This window comes from Drosophila navojoa, chromosome 5 (genome assembly GCF_054131105.1).
Source record: "Drosophila navojoa isolate 15081-1374.11 chromosome 5, UAZ_NAV_1.0, whole genome shotgun sequence".
Taxonomy (NCBI): domain Eukaryota; kingdom Metazoa; phylum Arthropoda; class Insecta; order Diptera; family Drosophilidae; genus Drosophila; species Drosophila navojoa.
In genome coordinates, this window is record NC_142893.1 from 11,051,068 (window position 1) to 11,073,453 (window position 22,386).

Here is a 22,386-nt window from a genome sequence, read left to right on the forward strand (position 1 = left end):
TCTCGCTCTACCTCTCCGTCTTCTCGCCACCCCCCACCCCTCTCCCTATCTCTCCGTTGCTCACAGTACACTTTGTATTTCTAACCAGTTTTCGGCGCCCGCACATTAGACAAATCTGTCGACTGGTTTCGCTTGCCTTATTCTCACTTTTTTGTTGATTTTTTATACACTTTTATTCTCGCTGGACTTCAAAGAAGAAGAAGACAAAAAGCAAAACAACGTTTTATTGGCATTTCGTTTATTGAAATTCTTTGTAGCAGCTTGTTAATAAAATTTTATAACTCTCTAAGCCTCTCGCTAGACATCGCTTGACCACACAGACATAGACAAATACTTCTAGTGCTCACTGTGCGGGGGTTCGGTTGTTAGATGCAAATGCAGATGCCATCCGGTTTTGCTTTTGTTTTTTTGAATTTGTTTTTCTTTCATTTTTGCAGCTGGCTTAGGCAGCCAGCGCACTGGCAATGCGGTTCAGCTGCATTCCAGGCATGACTAACAAACGCCAAAGAGTTATTACCCTCAAGGTCACTTGTGCTGTTGTTGTTGTTGTTGGCGTGCTGTGTATGACTTGCGATATTGGCGAATCGAACTGCGTTAGCTTTTCGCTCGAGTTGAATTTAAATTTGAGTTTGAATTTGAAGTTTCAGACATTCGATTCTAAGAGCCTGTCAAATGGGCCAGATAAAAATCTAAATCGTAGCTCTCGGCGGCCTATCAAAGACCCACAAAGTGCGATGAGTTCTGTTGAACAAAACCCACAATTAAAACAACAGCTAGAGAGAGTGGGATAGAGCGAGATAGAGACAACAGACATTTGTCTCATTTGTATTTAATGAAAGTATTTAAAAATATCGTCTCTGACTCAGTGTGCAAAACATTTGGACTTGGCGAACTCCGCTTCGCTCAGCATTTCCTTTGTGATTAATGATTTACAAGCAACGGACAAGAATTTTGTATTCTTTATCTCTCTCACTCACTCTTACCCTTCCTATCTCTGTCTTCCGTTTGGCCGTTCTTTTGTGCCGTGGAATTGCGGTTGCCGCTGTATTTGATTGTTTTTGCTCTTTGATTTTAGAAATGATCTCATCTGCGACAGCATCCACAGCCCACATTGGATGAGCATTCGTTACGGCAATTGTGAAGGCTGAATAATTACTAAAAACCAGCTGTCAACCAATATATCCAATAAACAATTGGCAGAAGCACACATAATTGAAATATTGCTCAGCTATGCAGCTAAGGTGTGTCCCCTAATCTCTTCTGCAAATCACAGCTCATTAAGCTTAACATCCAGCAGATGGTTTAGATATTTAAGAAGATATTTGCTGTAAGCTTTTATAAAAACTTTAAATTTTTAAAGATTTAAATTTTAAAATTTTTAAATTAAATTAAATTAAACTATTTATGGATTATATAAAATATTATATTTACATAAATGAATACATATAATATTTTTTAATTGTTAATAATTTTTAAATATTTTTATTTAAGTGCTATCATTTATTACTATTTATATATTGTTAAAATTTACTTCTAATATATAATAGTATTATTAAATTGAATATTTTATATGTACTCAAAAGCAACCAAAATACGCTTAATTGTTCGAGCCCAAAGCTTAACTTGAGCGTAACAGGAAAGCACCTGTACAGTGAGCACTGACTGACCAAATCCCTTCACTTATTCAGTTTATTGTTTAATAGTTCCATTGCAAAGCTCGTTGGGTATTTCAGAGAAAAGAAATATAAATAAATTTATGCCCATGCGCTCCTGCCAGGCCGTGCCAAGCCACGCCAGGCGGAGTAAACAAAACAAAAGAACAATAAATGGCAAATGCGAATTCCTTTTGATGCTCACCTTCGAAACGGCAACAGCTGCAGCAAATTATGTGATGTAGGCGGCGATAAGTTACGAAAATAACAACTACAAACAAAAACGTAGCAGTAGCAGTAGCAGCAACAATGTGAAGCGTAATGTTCCAAAGGGTGAGCTGCAGCTCCTGGTCGGCGCGGCGTCGCTGGCTGAAGACGAGACGCGTCGGATAAAAAAAAGCTAATCAAAAGTTACGACACGCACGCGCTTGCAGCGAGAGATGGGGGAAAGAGTTGGAGGGAGGTCTTAGCACACGATCAAAGTCAAAACAATGCAGTCGCGCGGCACTTTGAACGTTGTGTTACGATCTAGGCAACGGTAATCCGCGCACACCCCTAACTATCGTCGATCGCAGCACCCACACGAACACACATAGAGACGAGCTAAGACACACACACACACACTCGATCGTTGGCTGTTGTTGTTGTTGTTGTTTCTGCGATGTGTTAATCAATAAATATCGAATGCGCATCGAATGTACATTTCGCTTTGGTGCATTTTGTTGCTAATTAAATACTTTTCGCTTGATTTATTGCAATGGCGCGTTCTATGCGCGCGGTAAGCTACAGTACGTGCCTTGCACAATTGGGCGGGCAAGCACAGACACTACAACACAAGCACTACAACTCTGGCGCAGCGCAGACGTCTGTTCTGCAGCACATCGAAATTCAAACTGGCGACCGCAGCTCAAGCCAGACTTGTATGCACCTGCACAAAGAGTCAGAAATAGAGAGAGCTGGCGCGCTCAAGAGCGAGCAAAGCTTGAATGCTCTTCAATTGAAACTGCTTGCTATATTACAGACGATCTATTTTTGACAGGCTGGCAGCACCAAACCAAAGCAAAGAGAGAATATACGGAAGAGCTTTTGTGCGTTAAGCTCTGCATTCCAATTAGAATTCTAGTTGGAGATATATTTATAAACATTTTTTTATTACTTATATATATAGTTTTATATACTTATATTTAAAACCCATTTTTATTCACGCTATTTTATATATTGTTGATTGGGGTAGATCCCAATTATATTTATTTACTCGATCTGTATAAAAATGTATTGCCATAGAGACAAGTTTTGCTTTCAAGAGGGGATTTACAAATACATTTTCTTAAATCAATAAATTAATTATAAACATATATTGACACTTATGTTGTTTTAATAGGTAAAAATTATAAAATCGCGCAGATTTGTTAGAATTTTTCTAATACAATTTATCAATTACTTTACTTAATATAATAAAATTTCCTCTGCATTTTATACTTAACTTATGAATTGGCAGAGCTAATTTACTCACCCCACACAATACTCTCAATCCAATCTGTATAGAGGTAGACCTTGGTGTACACTGATGGACGACCTCTGGTGCCACAGATGCCGCCATAAGAAGTGATGCCAATTAGAAGCTTGAGACAACTGTAGCGCGGATGCTGCACGAAAATCGGTCCACCCGAATCACCGTTGCAGGTGTCGCCGATGCCATTGATGGAGCCCGCACAGAATTGCGTGCGTGATTCGATTTCGACTTCCAGACGCTCTGCACATAGATCATCTTCGAATCGTTCGAGGGATACCTTGAGCAGGTGCGAGGACTTATAGCCAGCATCTGTCGTGAGTCCCCAGCCGGCAGCTGTTAGCTGCTGCTGATCGTTGCCCGTGCTGGGCGGCAGGCAAGCGGGTGCTACGTACTCATTTAAAGTCGCATTCCTATCCAGCTCAATTATAGCAATGTCGTTCTCCACTTTGTTCTCGTCATCGTCATTATAGGCGGGATGCACCACGTAGTTGACAACCTTAAAGTCTTGCGGCTGGGCATCATCTGCTGTGCTGTTGTAGTCCAGTTCGCCCAGACGAACCACAAATTTCGGCGAATCGAAATTGGGATCCAAGCGCTGCTCCTTGGTCTCAGGAGTTTCCAGGCAGTGACCAGCTGTGACCACAAATCTCGGATGCACCAAGGTGCCACCACAATCCCAATTTATCTCGCTGTCGGCACGCTCCGCGGTCCCAATCAGAGCCATGAAAGGAAATTCACGGCCAGCTGCCTTGGTGCCGCCCACAATAAAGGGCGACTGGTGACAAGCTGCTCTGATGTCATTAAAGTGCTTGCATTCTGTGAAATATTTAGATGAGGATCAAATCACAATATATATAGAACTGTTACTGGCAATGCTTACGCTTCTCATAGGGACGATTCTCCTCCGCAGGCTCCACAGCTTTCTTTTGATTATTCCGAGCCAGCGGACAGCACACGATTTCATCTACCTCGTTGCAGTACTTGATTTCGTTGGCTATCAAATGCTGTATATAGAATATAACTGGGCAATCCGTAGCAGTCAACTCTTTGCACACGCCAGTGCCTCGATCGCACAGTTCACAGCGCGCAGCACAGAGAAACAGCGTTAAGAGTAAGCCAATAAAAGCGCGCATTCTGAGCAACAGTCCGACTGCAACTGAATCGTAGATTGAGTTAGCCACCGGGCAAACCTGCTCCCTAAGCTCAGCTGAGACAAGTTCTGGTCAATAGTTGAGAGTGTGTGAGAGCGATCATCAAGAGTTCTAGACAGCAGTTAAAACTACGAATTACAGAGAATTAAACTAAGGCTAATTATTGTTGTAATTGTTGTTGTCTTCATCTAGTTGTGACGCATTCCCATATTTTGCATATGCTGTTGCTGAAGCTGCATGTGCTGCAAGTACATTTGCTGCTGAGCATTGCCACCGCTGCCCAGTGGCAAGCTGGTGGTTGCTGCACTCACTGGTGGTGCTTGTGATTGTTGTTGTTGCTGCTGCTGCTGCTGCTGCTGTTGCTGTGGTTGCTGCTGTTGTTGCTGTTGTTGCTGTTGTTGCTGCTGCTGCTGCTGTGCAGTGTGCAAAGGCGACTGAGTTGAATTTGCATTGGCATTTGCATTGGCCTCAGCACTAGAAAATTATAATAAATAAACAATAAACAAGTAACTTGCATGTAAAACTTACATTTTCTCTGTATGTATATCTTCCAGATTTAAATGAGTTATGAAACGCAAGCGCATTTGCAACTGCGGTCGCAACTTCTTGATAATGGCCTCTGATTCGTTTTTGATAATATTGCCAACGTGAATGTACTTAATGTGATATCTACATAGAAATAACAACTATTAGCATGTATAATCCACATCGTCTGATCAATTGCTTACAGGAAATCACAGATCTGATCCATATACTCCAAGGGCTTGGGTCCATGCTGTTTGTCCACATTTTCCAGCATTTCATAGAGGAATATAGCAATGCCCGCCACTGCGTTCGGTTTCTCCTGTTCGATGCGCTGCAGGAATGGTCCGAAGACATGACATAGATAGAGCAACTGATGTTCGGTGCGCACACAAGGCTTCAGTTTCTCCTTGATGTATCGGGTCATGGCTGCCAACTTAAAGGCGCCCATGTGATGGAAAACAGCGTGCGCCACGGCCAAGACAACAGCATAGCTCTTCTCCAGCATGGCCTCACGCACAGTCTTAAAGTTGAACAACTCAAAGGCATTGAATCGGTATGTCCAGTTGAGCATGTTGGGCGTGTTCAGCATATCCTGCAGTCGATCGTATATCCCACTCCAGTATGGCTCCGGCAGAGCAGCCAACACAATGCCGACTGCATTGATATAGCTGTGTATCTCTTTTTGCGGTATCACCGCATAGCCATTGACAATCACATCGATTATGTTGCCCGCAACCACAGAGGGCGCCAGAGGCAGGCCAAGCAACTCCACACAGGTCACATAGAGCGCATGAGTGGGTGCATTGGGAAACTCATTGAAACGCCAATCGGTGGTGTAGAAGACGTTTTTGCCACTGATAGCTGATTGTGATAAATGGAGTTAGATTAATGAACAGTTCTGTGTGGTTCCAGTACTTTCAGAGCTCTACTCACTGTCTGCTAGCCGTCTGATGAGATTCATGTAGTAGCTCAGATCAGGCGTCCATAGTGGATCTTGACTCTGCAGATATACCTTATATGGCTCGCTCACACTCCAATTGGCTGGACGTATCTCGCTAAAGGCGCTTGTTATAGTGCTAACCTGTTGTGGGAAAATGTATTGAAATAGAAATTTCGACTGAGCTTTAAGAGGCGACTTACCAGCTTCTTCTTGAGAGGCAGACGATCGCGCAGAATACGCTCATAATAGTGCAATGTATTATACAAATAGGTAATAGGACGATCTACAAGCAAGAGAAATAGGTTAAAAAATTAAATAAGAGGAAATGGAGCTTGGAGACTTACCATGAAATTTATAGAGTATACTCAAATGATCCAATATAATGCCCAGGATTTGATGCACATTCGGTATAGTTAGCTCAATAAAGCGATGTACCACCACGTCTAGAACTGGCAGAAAACGTAGACACACATTGCTGAAGTAAACGGGCAGTGGAATTTGCGATGCACTCTCATCCGGTGCGAATTTCTCGGGATAGTTCTGATGAAATTGCAGATGCTTCTCATGCCTGCCAGCAAAATGTTGAAAGAAATTGAACTTAAATTTAACTTTGGTTTCAAAGAGATAAATTTACCAATTGCTTTGCTTCCAATGATCAGGATTATTGTCCTTGCAGAACTCTTGCACTCGATTGCGCAGCTCAGACGCTTTTAACAGCAAAAGTTGAATTATGATCAAACAGACCTGCGCCTCGTTGCCTTCATGTGTGCGCAGAGCCAGGCAGAGGACAAGCCGATCTATGGTCACCACATTAAATTTCCAGATCATATTATTGATAGTATCCACACATTTGTGGATAAAGTCGCGACCATCCGAAGAGCTGGCCACTTCGGCAACCAAATAATCGCAGAACTTGCGCAGATGAGTGGACAAGGCGCGTGCGCTGATGCCCTCCAGAATTCTTTTTTAGCAAGCAGAGTAAAGCATTAAAAAGGATGTTTAGAGGAGACTAAATTAATAGCGACTTACTTGTATGCCACGGGACTGATACTCTCCGTTTCCCAGATGATCTTAAAAAGCAGGCACAAAAACAAAGGATTTGTATTGGGTCTGATGAAGTGAGCAATAATGTCGTTCTCATTGGACATGGATGTCCAATTACGATACTCCTCCTCCACGGACTTTTTCAGCTGCTGTTTATTCTCAGCCGGATGATTGTTCTGTAGGAAATACTCGTTCAGTGCGTGCGGGAAGCATGCTAGCGACTGTACGGGCCATGAATGGGGCGTGTGCTGCATTATGTTGGATAGAAAATCCTTGCACCAGCCGGCCAATTCATCACCGCCGCCATGAACGTGCATGGAACGAGCCAGCGTCAAGATGAGTACACGATTAAGCTCCTCGCTTTCATTTGATGCCGCGCCACCTGGTGACTTGTCATTCATATACCGTGAGAACTGTGACTGAAACTCAGCAGAACCAATGCTGGTAATCAAACGCAATGCGGTCGATTCAAAGCTACGCAAAATTCAATTAGTATAATAGAAAAGTAATTTGAGATTTGCACACCTACCATAGATTCAATTGCATCTTATTGGTCTGCGGCACGGAGGAAAGCGAGTAGAGCAATGAGAGCAATTGCACGCGATAATGTGTGGGCACATGATGCAGTCGATAAGAGAACATTTCCATTAGCGTGTGCAGCATAGCCCAGGCATGATTCTTGAATACAGTTGGCAGCAATTGAGCTATGGGAACAAAAAAAATATATATATAGTTTATATTATAGATACGTATAGCTCCTAACCAACTCACTTAGGAATCCCTTAATGCCCAGCGACTCAATCTCAGTGTAAACTAGCAATCTAGCATATGTTTCAATAAGTGCAGGCGCTGGCACTAGGGTCTTGCTCTGCGCCTGTTTAAGCATTTGCGTGACAAAGCTGTGAATTAGTGACATTTTGCTGTGCACCGTCAGACTGTCGAGCACCGAGACGGAATAAGTGACCGCAGGAATCGGAGTGCCATTTGCTGTCTTCGCATTGCCATTCATAGCGTCCAGCAGAACATTCATGTGTCGCGCAAAGTAATCCTGATTCGTGGAGTATGCATTGCAGATGAGTATAATACGAAAATCATTGCCCAATGTGACATTCATCATATTATTTGGCGCTACCAGATGCTGCAGGAAACTACAAAAGAATTGTATTTAAACGAAAATAGCTAAATAGAGAGTCACAAACTCACTCATGATGATTTTTAAGCGCAATCGGCAAGGGCCGTGTGATGTTCATATTCTCAACTCGTGCCTTTTTCATTAAATGTATCCAGATGCAAATGGGCGCCATGTGTCGCACCAGGGAAGACTTGTTGTAGTCAGGCAGTTTAAGAGGTTCCTGCTCCGGATAAAGTAGATCAAAAAGTCTAAAGACAGGTAAAAAGTTTGTGATCTGCAAGGAAGAAATTAATACATAAAGAAACTATATTGAGAGCATAGTCGGCTACACTCACGGGATTCTTTTGTATGCTGCCTGAGATGAACTGAAGCAGTATCCACATCAGCTGATCGCGACCCTTGCGCAGCTCTAGCTTGGATAGCTAAATAAAGTAACAGAATATATAAATATTGAATTACATCTTAAGATCGCATCTCTTACCTTTTCGTGCAGAGCCAGCACAATGTGCATGAAGCTGACAAACTGAAAGAGCACAAAGTAAATCAGCTGCGAGGAGAGATGTAGCCACACCCATTCGTTATGCGAGATCTGCTCGTCGGTTGCATTGAAGCCACTGCCTGCAGTGGCATCATTCGATTCCGTCATTTCCATGGCATGTATTATTAGATTGACCAATTGCTCTTCCAGCGCATTGTAACGCTGCTTCTGATGTTTTTGTAAATTCAACATGACTGAAACCATTTCGCGCGAATAGGGTTGCTCTAGCACATAGCGCAATAGAGGCGTTTGATCCTCCAGCAATTCTGGCTCATACGGCAAACTACCTTTAAAGTTGAACTTCAAACTGTTGTGATCCAGTCGCCATGAGTTCATCAAGTGGTCAGCATAGCCAAAATGCTCGACAATGGGCAGCATATGTGCATGTCCAATGATCGATACCATTTGAGCTGTAGCACGAAACTCTTCAACAAAATCAGTCATCAGTTTGTTTAGTTTCCAGTGATAGGGGAATGGTCGCATTATTTCATTAGCTATGAAATAGGCGGGCAGCAGGCAATTGTTACGATCAAATATGAACCGAATTATCTCCTCGACAGCAAGCAATTGAGGCAAATAGGTGACGTTGACATTCAGAGGGAACCATTGGGCCTTCTCCCTGCAGGCCTTCATGATCTCTCGTACGCCTTTGTAGTCGACATGCGAAATAACTTTCTTGATTAGCCGAAAACTCTCTATCCAAAAGGTCTTCCGCTCATAGTCAAGTTTCTCGCAGGACAGCACCTTGTCGCAGAGCATTCTACGAAGTCAATTCGTTTAATATTGATTTTAGATTAAATAAAACTAACCCACCTTGCTGTAATGTGATGTGCATCCACCAATTTGGGTAGCGCCGCCATCAGCACCTGCATGTGGTAGCTTGGTGCTTCCGCAGCGCGAAGCAAATATGCGCGCAGCACCTGTTCTCGGTTCTCAACATTGCCAAATGCGGTAACTGTAATGAATGCATATTCGATACATGCTTCACCATCTTAAAATCCTACTTACTCAAATTATTTGTGAAATTGGTGGCTTTATCATCTTCAGACTTGAACACAATGACGCTCACAAACGCCTCATCTATGGAGTCTACTTTCTGTGAGAATTAGTGAGCATATTAGTTAAAGATCAATAGTATTTAATTTATTCATACCAGAAAGTCATTTACGGCATCTAAAATTTGTGTATCCATGTTTTTATTATTATTTACTATGCATTTTTCGCGAATAAACAATTATTTGTGCCGGCTGCAGGTCTTATAAAAAAATAAATTGTTATCGATAACATTATCAGCTGCTGGCCAGTGCTGCACAAGACTAAAAATAAAATCCTTTATAGGCAATAAAATTCGTTATTTATTTAGAAATGAATTAACAATATATGTAAAATAATTAATATGTATATGAAGAATTCAAATTTAGGTTATTTTCTTAATCCTTTAACACCACAGCAAGTTTTGCGGTGCCGAGACAGGATGGTTGGACAGGAGAACGCTGCTCCACATTTTTCACATTTCTTATCCTTTATATTCAAATGTCCTTTCATGTGGTTCTTCAACTGGACTCTCTTACGATACGTATTGTTACATATATCGCATTCAAATGGCCGCAGATTCAAATGAAACCCGTTAATATGATAATCGAGCAGCAGTTTCAGTCTAAAGGATTTGCCGCACAGCTCGCATACATATGGCTTTTCACCCGTATGGACACGAGTGTGGACTGTCAGATCAGTTTTCATTGAAAACGTGCTATCACAGTATTCGCACTTAAGCAACTTTTCACAATGCTGCCGCAACTTATGTCGCTCCATATCATGCGCCTTCTCGAAGCGACGCGGACACTGCGAGCAAAGAAAGGGCAGCTCACCCATATCGTGCACCTTGACCATATGGGCACGTAGACTGTAATCAAGGAAGAACCGTTTATTGCACAGTTCACAGGTAATGACGAAGCTTTCCGATTTGGATGGAAGAAAGCTGCACAATTGCAGATAATGTAGCTCCGATTTCGAGCAAGGGCGCCGCAATTCCTTTGACTTCACCCGCCGCAAAGTCATATTTGTCCATTTACGCAGACGCATTATGGCCATATAAACTTCAGTTTCATTCACGTGAATCTCTGGCGCCAACAGTTGAGCTATCTCAATGTACGCCTGAGTTCGTGCATCCAGCGACTTGAAGGTTGGTACGGAACTGTCATATAGCACTGGAAAACTGGCATAGGTCTCGATAAAAGTCGTTGTCATATGATTAATCTCCTTGAAGTTTAGCTAAAATATATTGCACATTAGATTAGATAATTAGGATAAAGGAGTTTCCATTTCGCGCGCACCTGTATTACGTCTGATTTGGATTCGTCGTCGGCTACACTTTCCTCAGAATAATCGTTGATCGACAGAAATTTACATTTGCGTAGGTAACGGGCAGCTACTCCGGTCAGTTGGCCTTCCGACGCCATTTGCCTTGCCATTGTATATTGCTTAAACAATTGCTTTAACGATTTTTTCAACTCATATTCAGTGAATAACACATTCACTTTTTTATCCATTCCTGCAATTATCTCATTGTAAGCTTCACTTTCGGCCATCTTAGTCTTGAAAAATTTATCGTTCGGGTTCCACAAGCATGGATGATTCTTGACTTCAGCGATGAAATGCAGTACTCGCGGGTTTTGCCTCGTAAATGATATTTTCAGCTGTAATTTGTGATATCTAACTATTATTATCTGTATATTTATATTATATCATATTTTTATATACCTTGCGCTTTAGAGTCATGGGATTAGCTCTGCTACCTGTCGGCTTCTCTTCGTCTGGTTGATCATCCGAGTCCGTGTAATCGTCTTCAATATCTTCATCGTCAATATAGCTATCGCTATAATCTGATGTGTCCTCTTCAACTTTCTATGTCATACGTTAGATTAGATTGTTGCTGCATTAAAAGTTATCTTGAATTTATTTACTTGCATACAGTCCAATTCCTGACTTTCAGATTCCTTCCTATCGGTGTATCTATCCTCATCATTGGATTCTACAATATTAGCAGTAGTCGGAGACATATGAGAATCAGTTTCTATGGGTGAATGTGGCTCTACTTCTTGCTTCATGGCATCGTCAGTGAACTGTGCAATGAATAAAATGCAATACGTATAAATCAGAAAGTATTAGGACGTGCGCATTGCCTACATAAAACTCTTCATCATCCTGCTGCCATGTGGGATTTTCCTCTTTTACATTTTTGCTGACTTCGTAAGGCTCGTCGGGCTCTTCCTTAGGGCATTCTTCATTTTCACATTGGTCGCTTAGTGAACCATCGGCATCGTCGATAGGATGAGCTTGGCGTGTATGCAGAACAAACTGATGCCAGTCTTGCAGGTTGCTTTCGATTGGGCAATACATGCACTTTAACTGGAATATTGTGTAGTTGCTATTTGTTAATATGCTGCCGCATATTTCCATTTTAACGGTTCTAGACAGTCAAACTCAAAAATACTTATTTACGTCAAGTTGAATATATGTATGTAATTGACACAGCTGCTTTTAGACTAGTGCTGTGCAATGCTAAAAATTGATACGACTCGCAAGCATATCGATAATATGGGCGCCTTTTTCGATTTCATGATCGAAAGTGGGAAATCAGGGTATAATTATATTTGAAATGTTCATATACAACAGACAGAAGTATTATTTCTAAGTATTTGCTCTAAGTCCTCCAATTCTTCATGTATTTGTATGTATGTATTTCATCCAAGTCATTCATGCTTCACTTCACTGTACTGCACTGTACTCTACTGCACGACTGACCCTCACCAGGCCTGGGCGACTGAGGAAATGCTCCAGCTGCTGCCCTTTATATAGGGCGACCTTCACTCAAAGCGTCAGTCGCTCTTAAATGTTAAGCCCCGCTCTCAAATGTTTAGCTGAACGAACACACACTCCACATCGCTTTACTGCACTGTACAACTGACCTCCACCAGGCCTGACCGACTGAAGAAATGCTGTAGCTGCTGCCCTTTATATAGGACGACCTTTACTCAATGCCTCAGTCGCTCTAAAATGCTAAGCCCCGCTCTCAAATGTTTAGCACTGCACAACTGACCTCCACCAGGCCTGGGCGACTGAAGCAATGCTGTAGCTGCTGCCCTTTATATAGGACGACCTTTACTCAATGCCTCAGTCGCTCTCAAATGTTAAGCCCCGCTCTCAAATGTTTAGCAGTGCACAACTGACCTCCACCAGGCCTGGGCGACTCAAGCAATGCTGCAGCTGCTGCCCTTTATGTAGGGCGACCTTTACTCGATGTCTCAGTCGCTCTCAAATAGTAGAGCTTGTTGTAGAGATCGTTGCAGTCGAGCTATAAAGGAACCAATGGGAACACTCTCTGCTGATTCACCAATGACCAATGAGAACAATGCTCTTCTGCTTCAAGCAGTCTAACTTCCTATACTAAATACAAATACCAAATGCATACATATAGACAACTTAAATGATCTATATTTCTTCTTCATCTCTTGCTAGCAGACAGAGAGACAGCCCGTGCGCCTTTATATGTACATATATGTATGCATGTGCTGATTCTTTGAGCAAGGGCTAGAAGAGTTCACAAGATCTCGACAACAGCTTTTTTTACATGTATGTATTAAAGTTTATTTTTAGAAAAATAGTAAATTAACTTAACGATTCAGGGGGTAAAGTGTCTGCTAATTTTTGTGCATTACTTCGAACAATATTATGTGTACGTTTCATGTGCGAGTTGAGACCGACAAATTGTGAAAACCTAGCATCACAAAGCTTACAGGCAAACTTTTTAATTTCCGAGTGTATTTGTCGATGTCGAATTAGTGAATGGCAACTGGTAAATCCTTTACCACATGTTGTGCAAATCTTATCCCGAATATTTAAGTGACTCTTTATGTGGTCGGATAGGTCGACCTTTTTAAGAAAGTCCTTCGGGCACATAGTGCATTTAAATGCTCGAATTTTTGTATGAATAGCGGTGACATGCAGCTTTAGTTGAGATCTCAGTCTAAATGCCTTGCCGCATAGCTCACAGAGTATATTGTTTCCGGTGTGTATACGTATATGTAGACGTAGATCTGAGTTAACAGCGAAAGTGCTCTCGCAATAGTTGCACTTATATATCTTTCCAATATGGAAACGTTGCACGTGCGTCGATAGTTCCGCACGTCCCACAAAACTTCGGTCACACGATGTACATTTGAAGGGTAGCTCCCCGATATTATGAACCTTCCACAAATGCGCTTGAAGCACATGATCCGAAGAAGTTTCCTGCTGGCAGTATTCACAAATTAACTTTTGCTTGAACATCTTAGGTGGCAAAAAGGCACAGGCTTTCAAATAAGAGAGTTCAGACTCGTTAGTCGATTTAATTGCATGTTTCGTACTCTTGTAGTACCACTGACGAAGGCACTGTATGGCTAGGTAAACGTCATCGCAGTTAATTCCACCGTGTGGCACTATAATCTTAGCTGCAATTGCTTCATAGGCCTGCTTACGAGAGCTTATGCTTGAGAATTCCTTATGCTTGCAGTCGTAAAGCTGGGGAAAGTTGGCATACAACTGTATAAAATCTGTGGTGACCTTATTGCGCTTACAAAAGTTCAACTGAAAGCAAAAGAGTTTCAATAAACCATTCAAAGCATAAAGAAAAGCACAGCTTAGAATACCACCTGAATTACTGAACTTTTAAAGGCATGCATTTGATCTTCGCTTGCTTTCAGAAAGCTACAGCTTGTATAATGATTAAAGGCCACGGAATTTGGTTTTTGGTTACCGTTCATTACACGCTTTTCAACCATATTATACTGTAAGTGCAACTTCTTTATGGCTGCCTTCAAAGAATGCTCTGTGAAGACAACAGATATCTGAGCATCTAGCTCCATTATTAACTGCTGATATGCGGCTTTACAAGCAATGTGATCCTTATATGTACTACAGCCAGGATTCCAAAGGCAAGGCTGACTCTTATAAGCCTCAATAAACTTCAGTGTGCGTGGATCTCGTCGAAAAAATGATGGTTTAAACTGAAATAGAAGTCGTATAAGTACATATTTAATAACCATAGGTATATTTACTTACCTTGTCCGTGGGCGTATTTGAACTAGACATATCCACTTCATCATTCTCCGTAGGTGCTGTGGATTCACTTTTTGCTGAACTATTTTCACTGAAACTTGCATCGGATAATGTTGAACAGGGTCTAGAAACATTCGTCTCTTCAACAGGCTGCACTTCAGTAGGTATGTTCACTAGCTTTTCTTCAGTGCTGTCTTCATTTGCGGCTAGTTTTTCCATGTGCAAATATTCTGAATCGGTCGACTTCGTGCTGTGCGTATTCCGAAAGTGGAGAACAAATTCCTGCCATTTGTCAATCTCCATATCTATCGTGCAATATGAGCAACGCATAAGAAAATTCTCAAATTCTCCGACTCTGCTCATAATAACACCGCAAGTTTCCATTTTAATTTGAAATACAAAATATAAACAATCTAACAAAATGTAAAGCAATCACCAGCTGGTTGCAAAGCTGCCAGATTGTTTTATCAGTTCCGTTTGTAATCTAAGTCAAATCAGCTGTTTTAAAAATATTTTTTATGAAATGGTACTATAAGAATTCATATAAAGATGCACACAGTTCCTTATTGTTAATATTAATGTAGATATCGGCTATTTAAGTAATGTATGTATGTATATATATGTTGTCAAGTTTTTTAAGACTTATTTGCGAACCGGAACTAGTTATTATTGCCAAAAGCTGCCAACGAAGCAGAACATCTGGCAGCCCACTGTGTTCATCAGTATTTGTTTACATATCAGGCTACAGTACAGGAGCTAGCTCTTGGGAATGGTTAAGAAACACAAATTGCAATGGAGGAACACAGAAGTCGCCTTGCATACACATTCTACATGCTAACACTGTTTCTGGGCGGCGCTGTGCTCTTTTTGATAGGCTTCTTCCCGGCTTCATACTCTGTTGCAGAAAAGGAACCGTCCGTATCCATTGACCGGCCGACAACACTGCATGGTGAAAAGTGAGTTGATTATCAGTTGATATGTTATATCAGTGCATGCTTTTTTACTGCCACATGTACTCATTTCAACAATAAATTTCAGACTGAATCCACCGCCGGCCAGCTACGAATCCTTTATACTATTCTTGATAGATGCTCTCCGCGATGATTTCCCCACTGAACAAACTATGCCAACGGTTGAAGAGAGGGCGTGTCTTAAGCTCTCTCTGCACGTTGACATACCGACTGTGACCATGCCTCGGCTAAAGAGTATCACTACCGGCACATTGTCCAATTTCATAGACATTGCGCTTAATGTAGGTCACACAGAGCAGTTGGACGATTCGCTGCTGCATCGACTAAAAAAACGGCAAGCTGTTATCTCCTTTATCGGGGATCACACTTGGGTGCAACTGTTTCCAAGTGAATTCACACGTAAGGTAGCCAACAATGATTCGTTTTACGTGAACGATTTCTATGAGGGCGACCGAACTGTGACAAGTGCACTGGCGGAGGAGCTCGAGAAAACGGATTGGAAGCTATTGATCTTGCACTATCTGGGCCTAGATCACATTGGCCATGTTGAGGGCAATGACAGTCCACGGATTGAAACTAAACTCAGGGAAATGGACGATGCAGTGAAAAAGATATTGGATCATAAGGCAAGTTTGAATATGGGCAGACTGTGCAAAAGTCCTAGTCCTTCAGAGAACTATAGAACAGAACAAATTGCTGTCTTAAATTTATAAATATTAATTTACATATTCTTATTGCCTATATATTTGTTCGAATGTCTGTCTGTATATGTGTCTCTCTGTCTGTCTCCCTGTCTACCTCACAGTCTGTCTGCTTTAGAAAATCAAGAGGTGAAAAAGAGCTACACTAGATCATTTTATGCTGTTTATATGTATGCATTTGGTATTTATATTTAAGAGGCAGCTAGACTGCTTGAAGCAGCAGAGTATGTTCTCATTAGTCATTGGTGAAGCAGAGTGTTCCCATTGGTTCCTTTATAGCTCGACTGCAACGATCTCTATAACGAACTCTACCATTTAAGAGCGACTGAGGCTTTCAATAAAGGTCGCCCTATATAAAGGGCAGCAGCAGCAGCATTTCTTCAGTCGTCCAGGCCTGGTGGGGGTCAGTTGTGCAGTGCAGTAAAGCGATGTGGAGTGTGTGTTCGTTCAGATAAGCATAAAAAACTTAGATGAAATGCTTCGAAGAAATTCTTAAGGGAAATATCTAAAGAAAATACTAATAAGAAGAAAATTCCTACCAGAAAAACGTAGAGAAGGTATTTAAGAGAAATACTCAAGAAATGGGAAGCTAACTGCTGTGGGGCTTTTAATGTTATTATCTATGATAATATATTGAGCATACTGATAGCACAAACATGTATTTTGAAAGCAGTAAAGCAAATATATTCAAATATTTTCACGGTCTATTTATAGAATATGGATAACTATTTGCTGATGCTGACCGGTGATCATGGCATGGCTGATGGCGGTGGTCACGGCGGCAATACGCCCGCTGAAACCACAGTCCCACTCTATTTGTATAGCAAGAACTGCAGCAAATATTCGTAAATAAGCAAAAATCTTATTAGAGAGTATGATATTTCCCAATTATATACATATCTTAGTTCCAGCACCAAGCGTTATAATCAAATCGATTTGACGCCAACGCTGGCAGTGCTATTATCTGTGGAAATACCAACGATGTCTATTGGCTGCTTGATACCAGAGATGCTGCAGTCATTAACGCTGGAGGACCAAATGTACGCCTATTTCTACAATGCCCATCATCTGCTGAATAAGGCACGCGTTAAGTTTGGCCACGATAGTGTCCGGCGCAGTGGTACGGTCAGTTATGAACGATTGTCAACCAGCAGCTAATTATTGTGATTTGTAGACTACTATCATTGGTATCAAAATGCCACGCTGCTCCACAAACAGCTGCTGAAGCCGCTCCGGGTCGGAGACGGCAGCGGAGCTAGCAATGTGCACTATCAAAATGCGAAGCTTAACTATTTGCGCGTAGCCCGTGAGATTTCCGCCCAGCTGTCAGAGTCGTTAGTGAAATTTGATTACGGATTTATAGCCGTGGGACTGATACTGACAACAGCCGTACGTATTGAAAAATAATCCTATGCAAACTTAATATTTTATTTAACTGTTTCTTCTCCTCTGTAGAGCGCCCTGCACCTTTTACTGAGCGTTTTGTTTCTGGACATTGCCTCGGAGAAATTACGTTTGCATAACTTTAAAGCGGCTCAGCTGCTGCTCTCTCTGGTAATTGGAGTTCTTCTCAATGTAGTCTGCCACCTGCTGGATGTAGTACTGACCAGCTCCATGCTGAATAGCTTACTCTTGCTGGTGCCCATTGTCGCCTCCATTTATCTGAGCATTGATGTAATCCAGGCTTTAATCAAAATCGCCTTGCCTCCTCTTTATGCTCGTCGCTTGAAACTATCAATTCCGTTGCCGACTTCCTTGCTATTATGCTTCGCTATACGCATGGGTACACTAGGCTCGTCCTCATTTATTGAATATGAATATAAGACCTGGTATTATCTGGGCAACACGCTGCTTCTGCTGACTACATTCAAGACACTGCGTCGCCGCATCACCAAAGCGAATGTGGAGCTGGATGGACGACATTTGCACAAAATTGCCTCAGCATGTCTTTGGCAGCAACGGAAGATCTTTGTGGTGCTCCTGCTGCTCGTACTGATGCGCTATCTACACAGACTGTCGGCCATCAAGAGCACACTGATGTTGTTCTCGCTGTTAATGTTTTGGGCACGCCTGCGCAAGTTCACGAACACGCCGCAGACGATATTCAACGGCGTTGCCTTCGTCCTAGTCTACTGTTTCCGTGGCCTGAATGGTCAGGTGAAGTTCGTGGAGCTGCCTTCCTATATGGTGTAAGTTATGGATATAAAGCAATTGATAGCATATTAATCTTCACTCTACTGCAGAGGCCGCATTCTTCTGCCCGTGCTGGTGCTCTTCTGGTGCTGCGTGGCTCTAGTCTTTGTCCTTGGCTATCGTACGGTCTTACCGCAACAGAGCAGCGGAAAGAGTTTGCTGGATGAGCGGCCCAAAAGTAATCTGCTAAAGCTGCTCCAAACGAATATGACATGCTCGCTGATTCTAGTCGCATTGCTGTACAAGGTGCAAAATATTGTGTTGCTGCCCACGATGCTCATCACACTGGACGAGACATACAAGCTATGCGACGCGTACGGCTCCACGGCCCGGAAGTTCTCCGTGCGCGTGGTTCATGTGTACAAAATAATCATGACCCTTGTGATAGCCAGAATGTTTTACTTCTATCAGGGCAACTCGAACAGCCTGTCGACCATTGATCTGAATCCCGGCTACCTGGGCCAGACCAACTATAACCCTGGCATTGTCGCCTTCTTTGTCACGCTGAACACCTACAGCGCCGAAATACATTCCTTCCTCTACCTGATAGTACATACTCTGCGCACGGATCTCCGCAGCGTTGGCATCATTCAACTCCAGCCGCCGTATGCGAGGGCAATCGATACGCTGGTGATGCCACTGTATGCGGCACTCGTATTGTTACCAGTTGCTTTTTACCTCTGTCTGATGCTAGTTTTCCGCTATCATCTATTTATCTATTCCGTCTTTTCACCCAAAGTGCTGTACGACTGTTATACTGTATTGGTATTCTATTTGGTATTCCTATCAACGAGTTTGTACTTTAAATTGTTTAAACATGACGCTTAATTAAAATAATAATTTAAAAGCTTTAAAATCTAATCCTAATTGCTCTCCACACGCAACGCGTAGTGTATATCGTCGGCGCTGACGTTCAGCAAGATCTTTTGGTATAAATCGTGACGCGAGTGCTCTGAGATTATTAAGCGCTCGGCGCCCAGCTTTGAGCATAGATGCAGTGCACGTCCTGGCGCTGGCAGTGCCACGCCCATAAACGCTGCTATCGTCTCGATTTGTGTGTAAACGCCCATAAATGTTGTCTCCTCGACGCCGGTGCGTGTGACCTCAGCTGCAACGGCTTGCAGAAAGATTTGCTCCAGACGCGAACAGTTTTTGATGGCCTGCACCTTGGCACTGGCTATCATCTCGGCCAGCGCCTGCTGCACATGCAGCATAGTAACACACTTGATTCCACCCGGCTGTGCGTCGGCTGTGTCAGCGACTTCCGTAGCACGTCGGCAAATGTCCAGAGCCCGCCGTGCATCGCCAGAGACGGCGGCTACCTTGCGGGCCACCAGCTGTACTGCCTCGCCCTTGAAAGCCTCAGAGCCGGCCAGACGCGCTGTCACAATCTCCTGCAGCTGTTTGTGCGTATATGGCTGGAAGGTGAGACGTGTGAGACCCAGACGCGACGTAACCTTGCCTAAGGTATTATACAGAGATTAGTTACTGCTTGGAGAGATATGAAAAGTGTGTGTCTGCTTACCCATCAGCAAACGCTCGGGCAGATCCATAGTATTGGCAATGGTGACCACGACCAGTCGCGCCGCCGATTTGGTTGGCCAGTCAAGTAGATTGTAGACGACATCCTGCCGCCGATTACACAGTATGTCCAGCTCATCCACCAGCAGCACGGTTGTCACACGACGCGGTGCTGGCGTAGTGAATCGCTTCTCGAGCAGCGTGTGTGCATGCTCCCATGAAACCGTTTTGCCTGTCAATTGCTTGTAGATCTGCACATACGCCTGCCGTGGCTCAGTAAGGCGCATGCCATTGATCTCCAAAAAGTCAAAGGCGGGCAGCTCATCCTTCTCAACCAGCCGCTGCAGAGTTCGAATAACACCAGTGACAGTTGCCGTCTTGCCTGTGCCTGGCACACCAGAGACGTACATACAGCCACCACACTGATCCTGAATCTTGCCTTCGAGAAAGCTGTAGATGTTATCGAACTCCTTCTCACGGCATGGCAAACTCTTGGGCACCACCGAAACGTGGAGCTGCTCGCGTGCCAGCTGCAACTGCGACTTGCGACTCTCATCCACTGGCTGTTCGCGCTGCTCCATGCTGGGGCTCAACTCGCCTGAGCGTATCTTTTTTAGCTTCTGCGATGGCGTCAAGGGAGCTTGTTCTTTCAGCTTTGTGGCCGACGGCTGTTTGGTGGTGCTCGATCTACGCGGTCGCGTGGGCGTCTTTTGGTTTGACTTCTTGGGCGTGTAATCTTCATCGACCACTTCGTCTGCGAGTTTCGAACGACTTCGTTTAGGCGTTGAAATAATCTCGTTGTCATTGAATATGCGCTGCTCCACAATATTGGACAGCTGAATGCTGCGCCTAGGCGTGCCCTCGGCTGCAAAGAAGAGGTAACGTTAGTAAAAGTGTTAAGTTAGGTAGATGGCTACTTACCCAAGCGGGTCGTTGCGGATTTCAAAATACTTTTGCGACGCGTGGAGGGCGTCACGTCCGTGCCTACGGGCTCCAGCAGCTCCTTGGACTTCTTGGTGGGCGTATGATATATATCTCCATTGGTAACACCCAGACGCTTGCGTCGCTGCTTGCTGTTGGGCGTATCTTGGGCGACATCTAAAGGATCACAATCATTATCCAGTGATTCGAGGCGCACCGATTTTCTACGCTCGGAGACGCGCAGCTTGATCTTCATATCATTTGAAGGAGTCTTGGGATCTGGCGTTTGATGTACAATCGAATAGTTCAAGCAGTCCGAATCAGCTGTGGTGTCTGCTCCCTTGTCCAGGCTCAAGTTCAAGTTGCGACGTGCTGCCGAGGCTCGTGATTTGGGTGTCATAACTTTTTGATTTTTTTCCGTCAATGGAGAGGCCATTAAATAGTTGGCATTGATCTCCGGCTCAGCTGCGTCTGTTGCTTTGCTCTTCTTCTTTTCCGACAGACGCACCACACTGCGGCCGCCCACAATTTTGATGGGCGACACCTTGTTCTCGCAATTGTAATAATTGACATCGACGAATTCGACAGGTGTTTGGCTCTCTGCAGCTGTGGAGACGCGTCTGCGTGAAACGGATTTGCGGGCTGAGGCGGAGGTGGGTTCTCGGATCGAGCGCCTGCTGCGCGCCGACTCCGTTCCATCGAGCTGAATTTCAAGCGGTATAAGCCGATATGTGTTCTTTACCTTTAGAAACTTATAGCGAGACACAAACATGGGACAGTTGCGTGGGATCTTATATTTTTGTATGATCTGCTGTGCAGACTGATCGGAGGTTCCTTCCAGTACGAGACACTTGCGCAATATGCAACCCAAAGCCACGTCGTTGTCGTAATAGCGATGCTCCTCAATAACCTCAACTCCGAAGTCTATTTCCAAATTGTCCACATCGAAGAACCTATGCGGTATGGCCTGCGGGCGGGAGTACCACTGTACTATAGCTCGACAGGGTTCTTTGTCGGTCATTTCCCGCAGCTCGTACAGATGTAAGATCTTAGCGATGTCGCAGCCGTCTACTGTGTCGGGCTCGGCTGAATCTGCATTGGCCACCAGTATATAGTCACCCACTGACAATGTTAATGGACCGTAGACGCACTTTTTGTAAAAATATACATTCTTATGCTCCAGACTTTTAATAAATGTGTTCTGCTCGTGGCTGCCGATCCAAATGACCTGCTGAGCAGCGATATTTGCATTTTCGTTATTAACCATCACGATTTGTGTATGTAGTCAAGCAATTATTCGTTGTCAGCTATTCAAAAAATGGGTTGCGCTCTACTTTGTCTTTTTTTCTACAACAATAAAATCAGCAGTTTGCCGCGCAGCACATTCGTTTTGGCGCAAAAACAAATTCTGGTTGAACGATCGATACTTTCAACACGATGTATCGATGAACTTGTTATAAAGTACGCAGCCCTGGTATTTAACTCCCT

General features: G+C 43.3%; 7 protein-coding genes across 11 annotated transcripts in view; 1 reads left to right on the forward strand and 6 right to left on the reverse strand.

Moving 5' to 3' along the window:
• The window catches only part of nahoda (DOMON-like domain-containing protein nahoda), a 29,487-nt gene extending 26,928 nt beyond the window's left edge, over positions 1 to 2,559 (reverse strand). For 3 of the 5 annotated variants that reach the window (XM_018103226.3, XM_018103225.3, XM_089262044.1), the window contains exon 1: positions 1,858 to 2,558. The gene's annotated coding sequence lies outside the window, so the exon portion shown is untranslated. Of the gene's footprint in view, positions 1 to 1,857 lie in introns of all 5 variants that reach the window. The other 2 variants (XM_018103229.3, XM_089262045.1) reach the window with 1 other exon arrangement.
• A 336-nt stretch (positions 2,560 to 2,895) lies between these two features.
• LOC108653023 (serine protease snk) lies at positions 2,896 to 4,298 on the reverse strand. Its single transcript, XM_018103298.3, has 2 exons — positions 4,046 to 4,298; positions 2,896 to 3,981 (listed from the first exon to the last, which is right to left on the reverse strand). The coding sequence occupies exons 1-2, from the start codon at positions 4,296 to 4,298 to the stop codon at positions 3,158 to 3,160; spliced, it is 1,077 nt and encodes a 358-aa protein (XP_017958787.1). The 3' UTR covers positions 2,896 to 3,157.
• A 206-nt stretch (positions 4,299 to 4,504) lies between these two features.
• Positions 4,505 to 9,799, reverse strand: MED23 (mediator complex subunit 23). Its single transcript, XM_018103222.3, has 16 exons — positions 9,649 to 9,799; positions 9,504 to 9,591; positions 9,309 to 9,450; positions 8,439 to 9,255; positions 8,293 to 8,379; positions 8,029 to 8,231; positions 7,597 to 7,973; positions 7,355 to 7,529; positions 6,811 to 7,299; positions 6,416 to 6,742; positions 6,126 to 6,349; positions 5,982 to 6,064; positions 5,775 to 5,922; positions 5,045 to 5,702; positions 4,845 to 4,985; positions 4,505 to 4,790 (listed from the first exon to the last, which is right to left on the reverse strand). Exons 1-16 carry the CDS (start codon positions 9,685 to 9,687, stop codon positions 4,505 to 4,507), a joined length of 4,284 nt encoding a protein of 1,427 aa, XP_017958711.1. The 5' UTR covers positions 9,688 to 9,799.
• Positions 9,800 to 9,905: 106 nt separating this feature from the next.
• LOC108653016 (madf and zinc finger protein 1) lies at positions 9,906 to 12,043 on the reverse strand. Its single transcript, XM_018103288.3, has 5 exons — positions 11,682 to 12,043; positions 11,459 to 11,617; positions 11,256 to 11,399; positions 10,829 to 11,191; positions 9,906 to 10,766 (listed from the first exon to the last, which is right to left on the reverse strand). Exons 1-5 carry the CDS (start codon positions 11,952 to 11,954, stop codon positions 9,918 to 9,920), a joined length of 1,788 nt encoding a protein of 595 aa, XP_017958777.1. The 5' UTR covers positions 11,955 to 12,043; the 3' UTR covers positions 9,906 to 9,917.
• A 1,073-nt stretch (positions 12,044 to 13,116) lies between these two features.
• LOC108653017 (madf and zinc finger protein 1) lies at positions 13,117 to 15,044 on the reverse strand. The gene is made up of 3 exons (XM_018103289.3): positions 14,595 to 15,044; positions 14,186 to 14,539; positions 13,117 to 14,120 (listed from the first exon to the last, which is right to left on the reverse strand). Exons 1-3 carry the CDS (start codon positions 14,973 to 14,975, stop codon positions 13,164 to 13,166), a joined length of 1,692 nt encoding a protein of 563 aa, XP_017958778.1. The 5' UTR covers positions 14,976 to 15,044; the 3' UTR covers positions 13,117 to 13,163.
• Positions 15,045 to 15,254: 210 nt separating this feature from the next.
• Positions 15,255 to 19,312, forward strand: PIG-G (phosphatidylinositol glycan anchor biosynthesis class G). The gene is made up of 7 exons (XM_018103241.3): positions 15,255 to 15,547; positions 15,630 to 16,188; positions 16,978 to 17,108; positions 17,169 to 17,383; positions 17,438 to 17,652; positions 17,719 to 18,452; positions 18,507 to 19,312. The coding sequence occupies exons 1-7, from the start codon at positions 15,384 to 15,386 to the stop codon at positions 19,282 to 19,284; spliced, it is 2,796 nt and encodes a 931-aa protein (XP_017958730.1). The 5' UTR covers positions 15,255 to 15,383; the 3' UTR covers positions 19,285 to 19,312.
• Positions 19,209 to 22,165, reverse strand: Orc1 (origin recognition complex subunit 1). Its single transcript, XM_018103242.3, has 3 exons — positions 20,899 to 22,165; positions 19,982 to 20,842; positions 19,209 to 19,918 (listed from the first exon to the last, which is right to left on the reverse strand). The coding sequence occupies exons 1-3, from the start codon at positions 22,163 to 22,165 to the stop codon at positions 19,320 to 19,322; spliced, it is 2,727 nt and encodes a 908-aa protein (XP_017958731.1). The 3' UTR covers positions 19,209 to 19,319.
• Positions 22,166 to 22,386: the final 221 nt, after the last annotated feature.

What these genes read in the sequence shown, in the direction of transcription:
- LOC108653023 (XM_018103298.3), bottom strand. Translation starts at nt 4,298, where the DNA reads ATGCGCGCTTTTATTGGCTTACTCTTAACGCTGTTTCTCTGTGCTGCG. An exon ending in GAATCGTCCCTATGAGAAGC is followed by an intron (nt 3,982 to 4,045) that starts GTAAGCATTGCC and finishes AATATTTCACAG; the next exon opens with AATGCAAGCACTTTAATGAC.
- MED23 (XM_018103222.3), bottom strand. Translation starts at nt 9,687, where the DNA reads ATGGATACACAAATTTTAGATGCCGTAAATGACTTTCTG. An exon ending in CAATTTCACAAATAATTTGA is followed by an intron (nt 9,451 to 9,503) that starts GTAAGTAGGATT and finishes CATTCATTACAG; the next exon opens with TTACCGCATTTGGCAATGTT. An exon ending in GATATACATACAGAGAAAAT is followed by an intron (nt 4,791 to 4,844) that starts GTAAGTTTTACA and finishes ATAATTTTCTAG; the next exon opens with TGCTGAGGCCAATGCAAATG.
- LOC108653016 (XM_018103288.3), bottom strand. Translation starts at nt 11,954, where the DNA reads ATGGAAATATGCGGCAGCATATTAACAAATAGCAACTACACAATATTC. An exon ending in AGGATGATGAAGAGTTTTAT is followed by an intron (nt 11,618 to 11,681) that starts GTAGGCAATGCG and finishes TTCATTGCACAG; the next exon opens with TTCACTGACGATGCCATGAA. An exon ending in CCATGACTCTAAAGCGCAAG is followed by an intron (nt 11,192 to 11,255) that starts GTATATAAAAAT and finishes CACAAATTACAG; the next exon opens with CTGAAAATATCATTTACGAG.
- LOC108653017 (XM_018103289.3), bottom strand. Translation starts at nt 14,975, where the DNA reads ATGGAAACTTGCGGTGTTATTATGAGCAGAGTCGGAGAATTTGAGAAT. An exon ending in CAAATACGCCCACGGACAAG is followed by an intron (nt 14,540 to 14,594) that starts GTAAGTAAATAT and finishes CTTCTATTTCAG; the next exon opens with TTTAAACCATCATTTTTTCG. An exon ending in TTAAAAGTTCAGTAATTCAG is followed by an intron (nt 14,121 to 14,185) that starts GTGGTATTCTAA and finishes TTTTGCTTTCAG; the next exon opens with TTGAACTTTTGTAAGCGCAA.
- PIG-G (XM_018103241.3), top strand. Translation starts at nt 15,384, where the DNA reads ATGGAGGAACACAGAAGTCGCCTTGCATACACATTCTACATGCTAACA. An exon ending in CGATAGTGTCCGGCGCAGTG is followed by an intron (nt 17,384 to 17,437) that starts GTACGGTCAGTT and finishes TGTGATTTGTAG; the next exon opens with ACTACTATCATTGGTATCAA. An exon ending in GACTGATACTGACAACAGCC is followed by an intron (nt 17,653 to 17,718) that starts GTACGTATTGAA and finishes TCTCCTCTGTAG; the next exon opens with AGCGCCCTGCACCTTTTACT.
- Orc1 (XM_018103242.3), bottom strand. Translation starts at nt 22,165, where the DNA reads ATGGTTAATAACGAAAATGCAAATATCGCTGCTCAGCAGGTCATTTGG. An exon ending in ATCCGCAACGACCCGCTTGG is followed by an intron (nt 20,843 to 20,898) that starts GTAAGTAGCCAT and finishes TCTTCTTTGCAG; the next exon opens with CCGAGGGCACGCCTAGGCGC. An exon ending in GCCCGAGCGTTTGCTGATGG is followed by an intron (nt 19,919 to 19,981) that starts GTAAGCAGACAC and finishes ATAATACCTTAG; the next exon opens with GCAAGGTTACGTCGCGTCTG.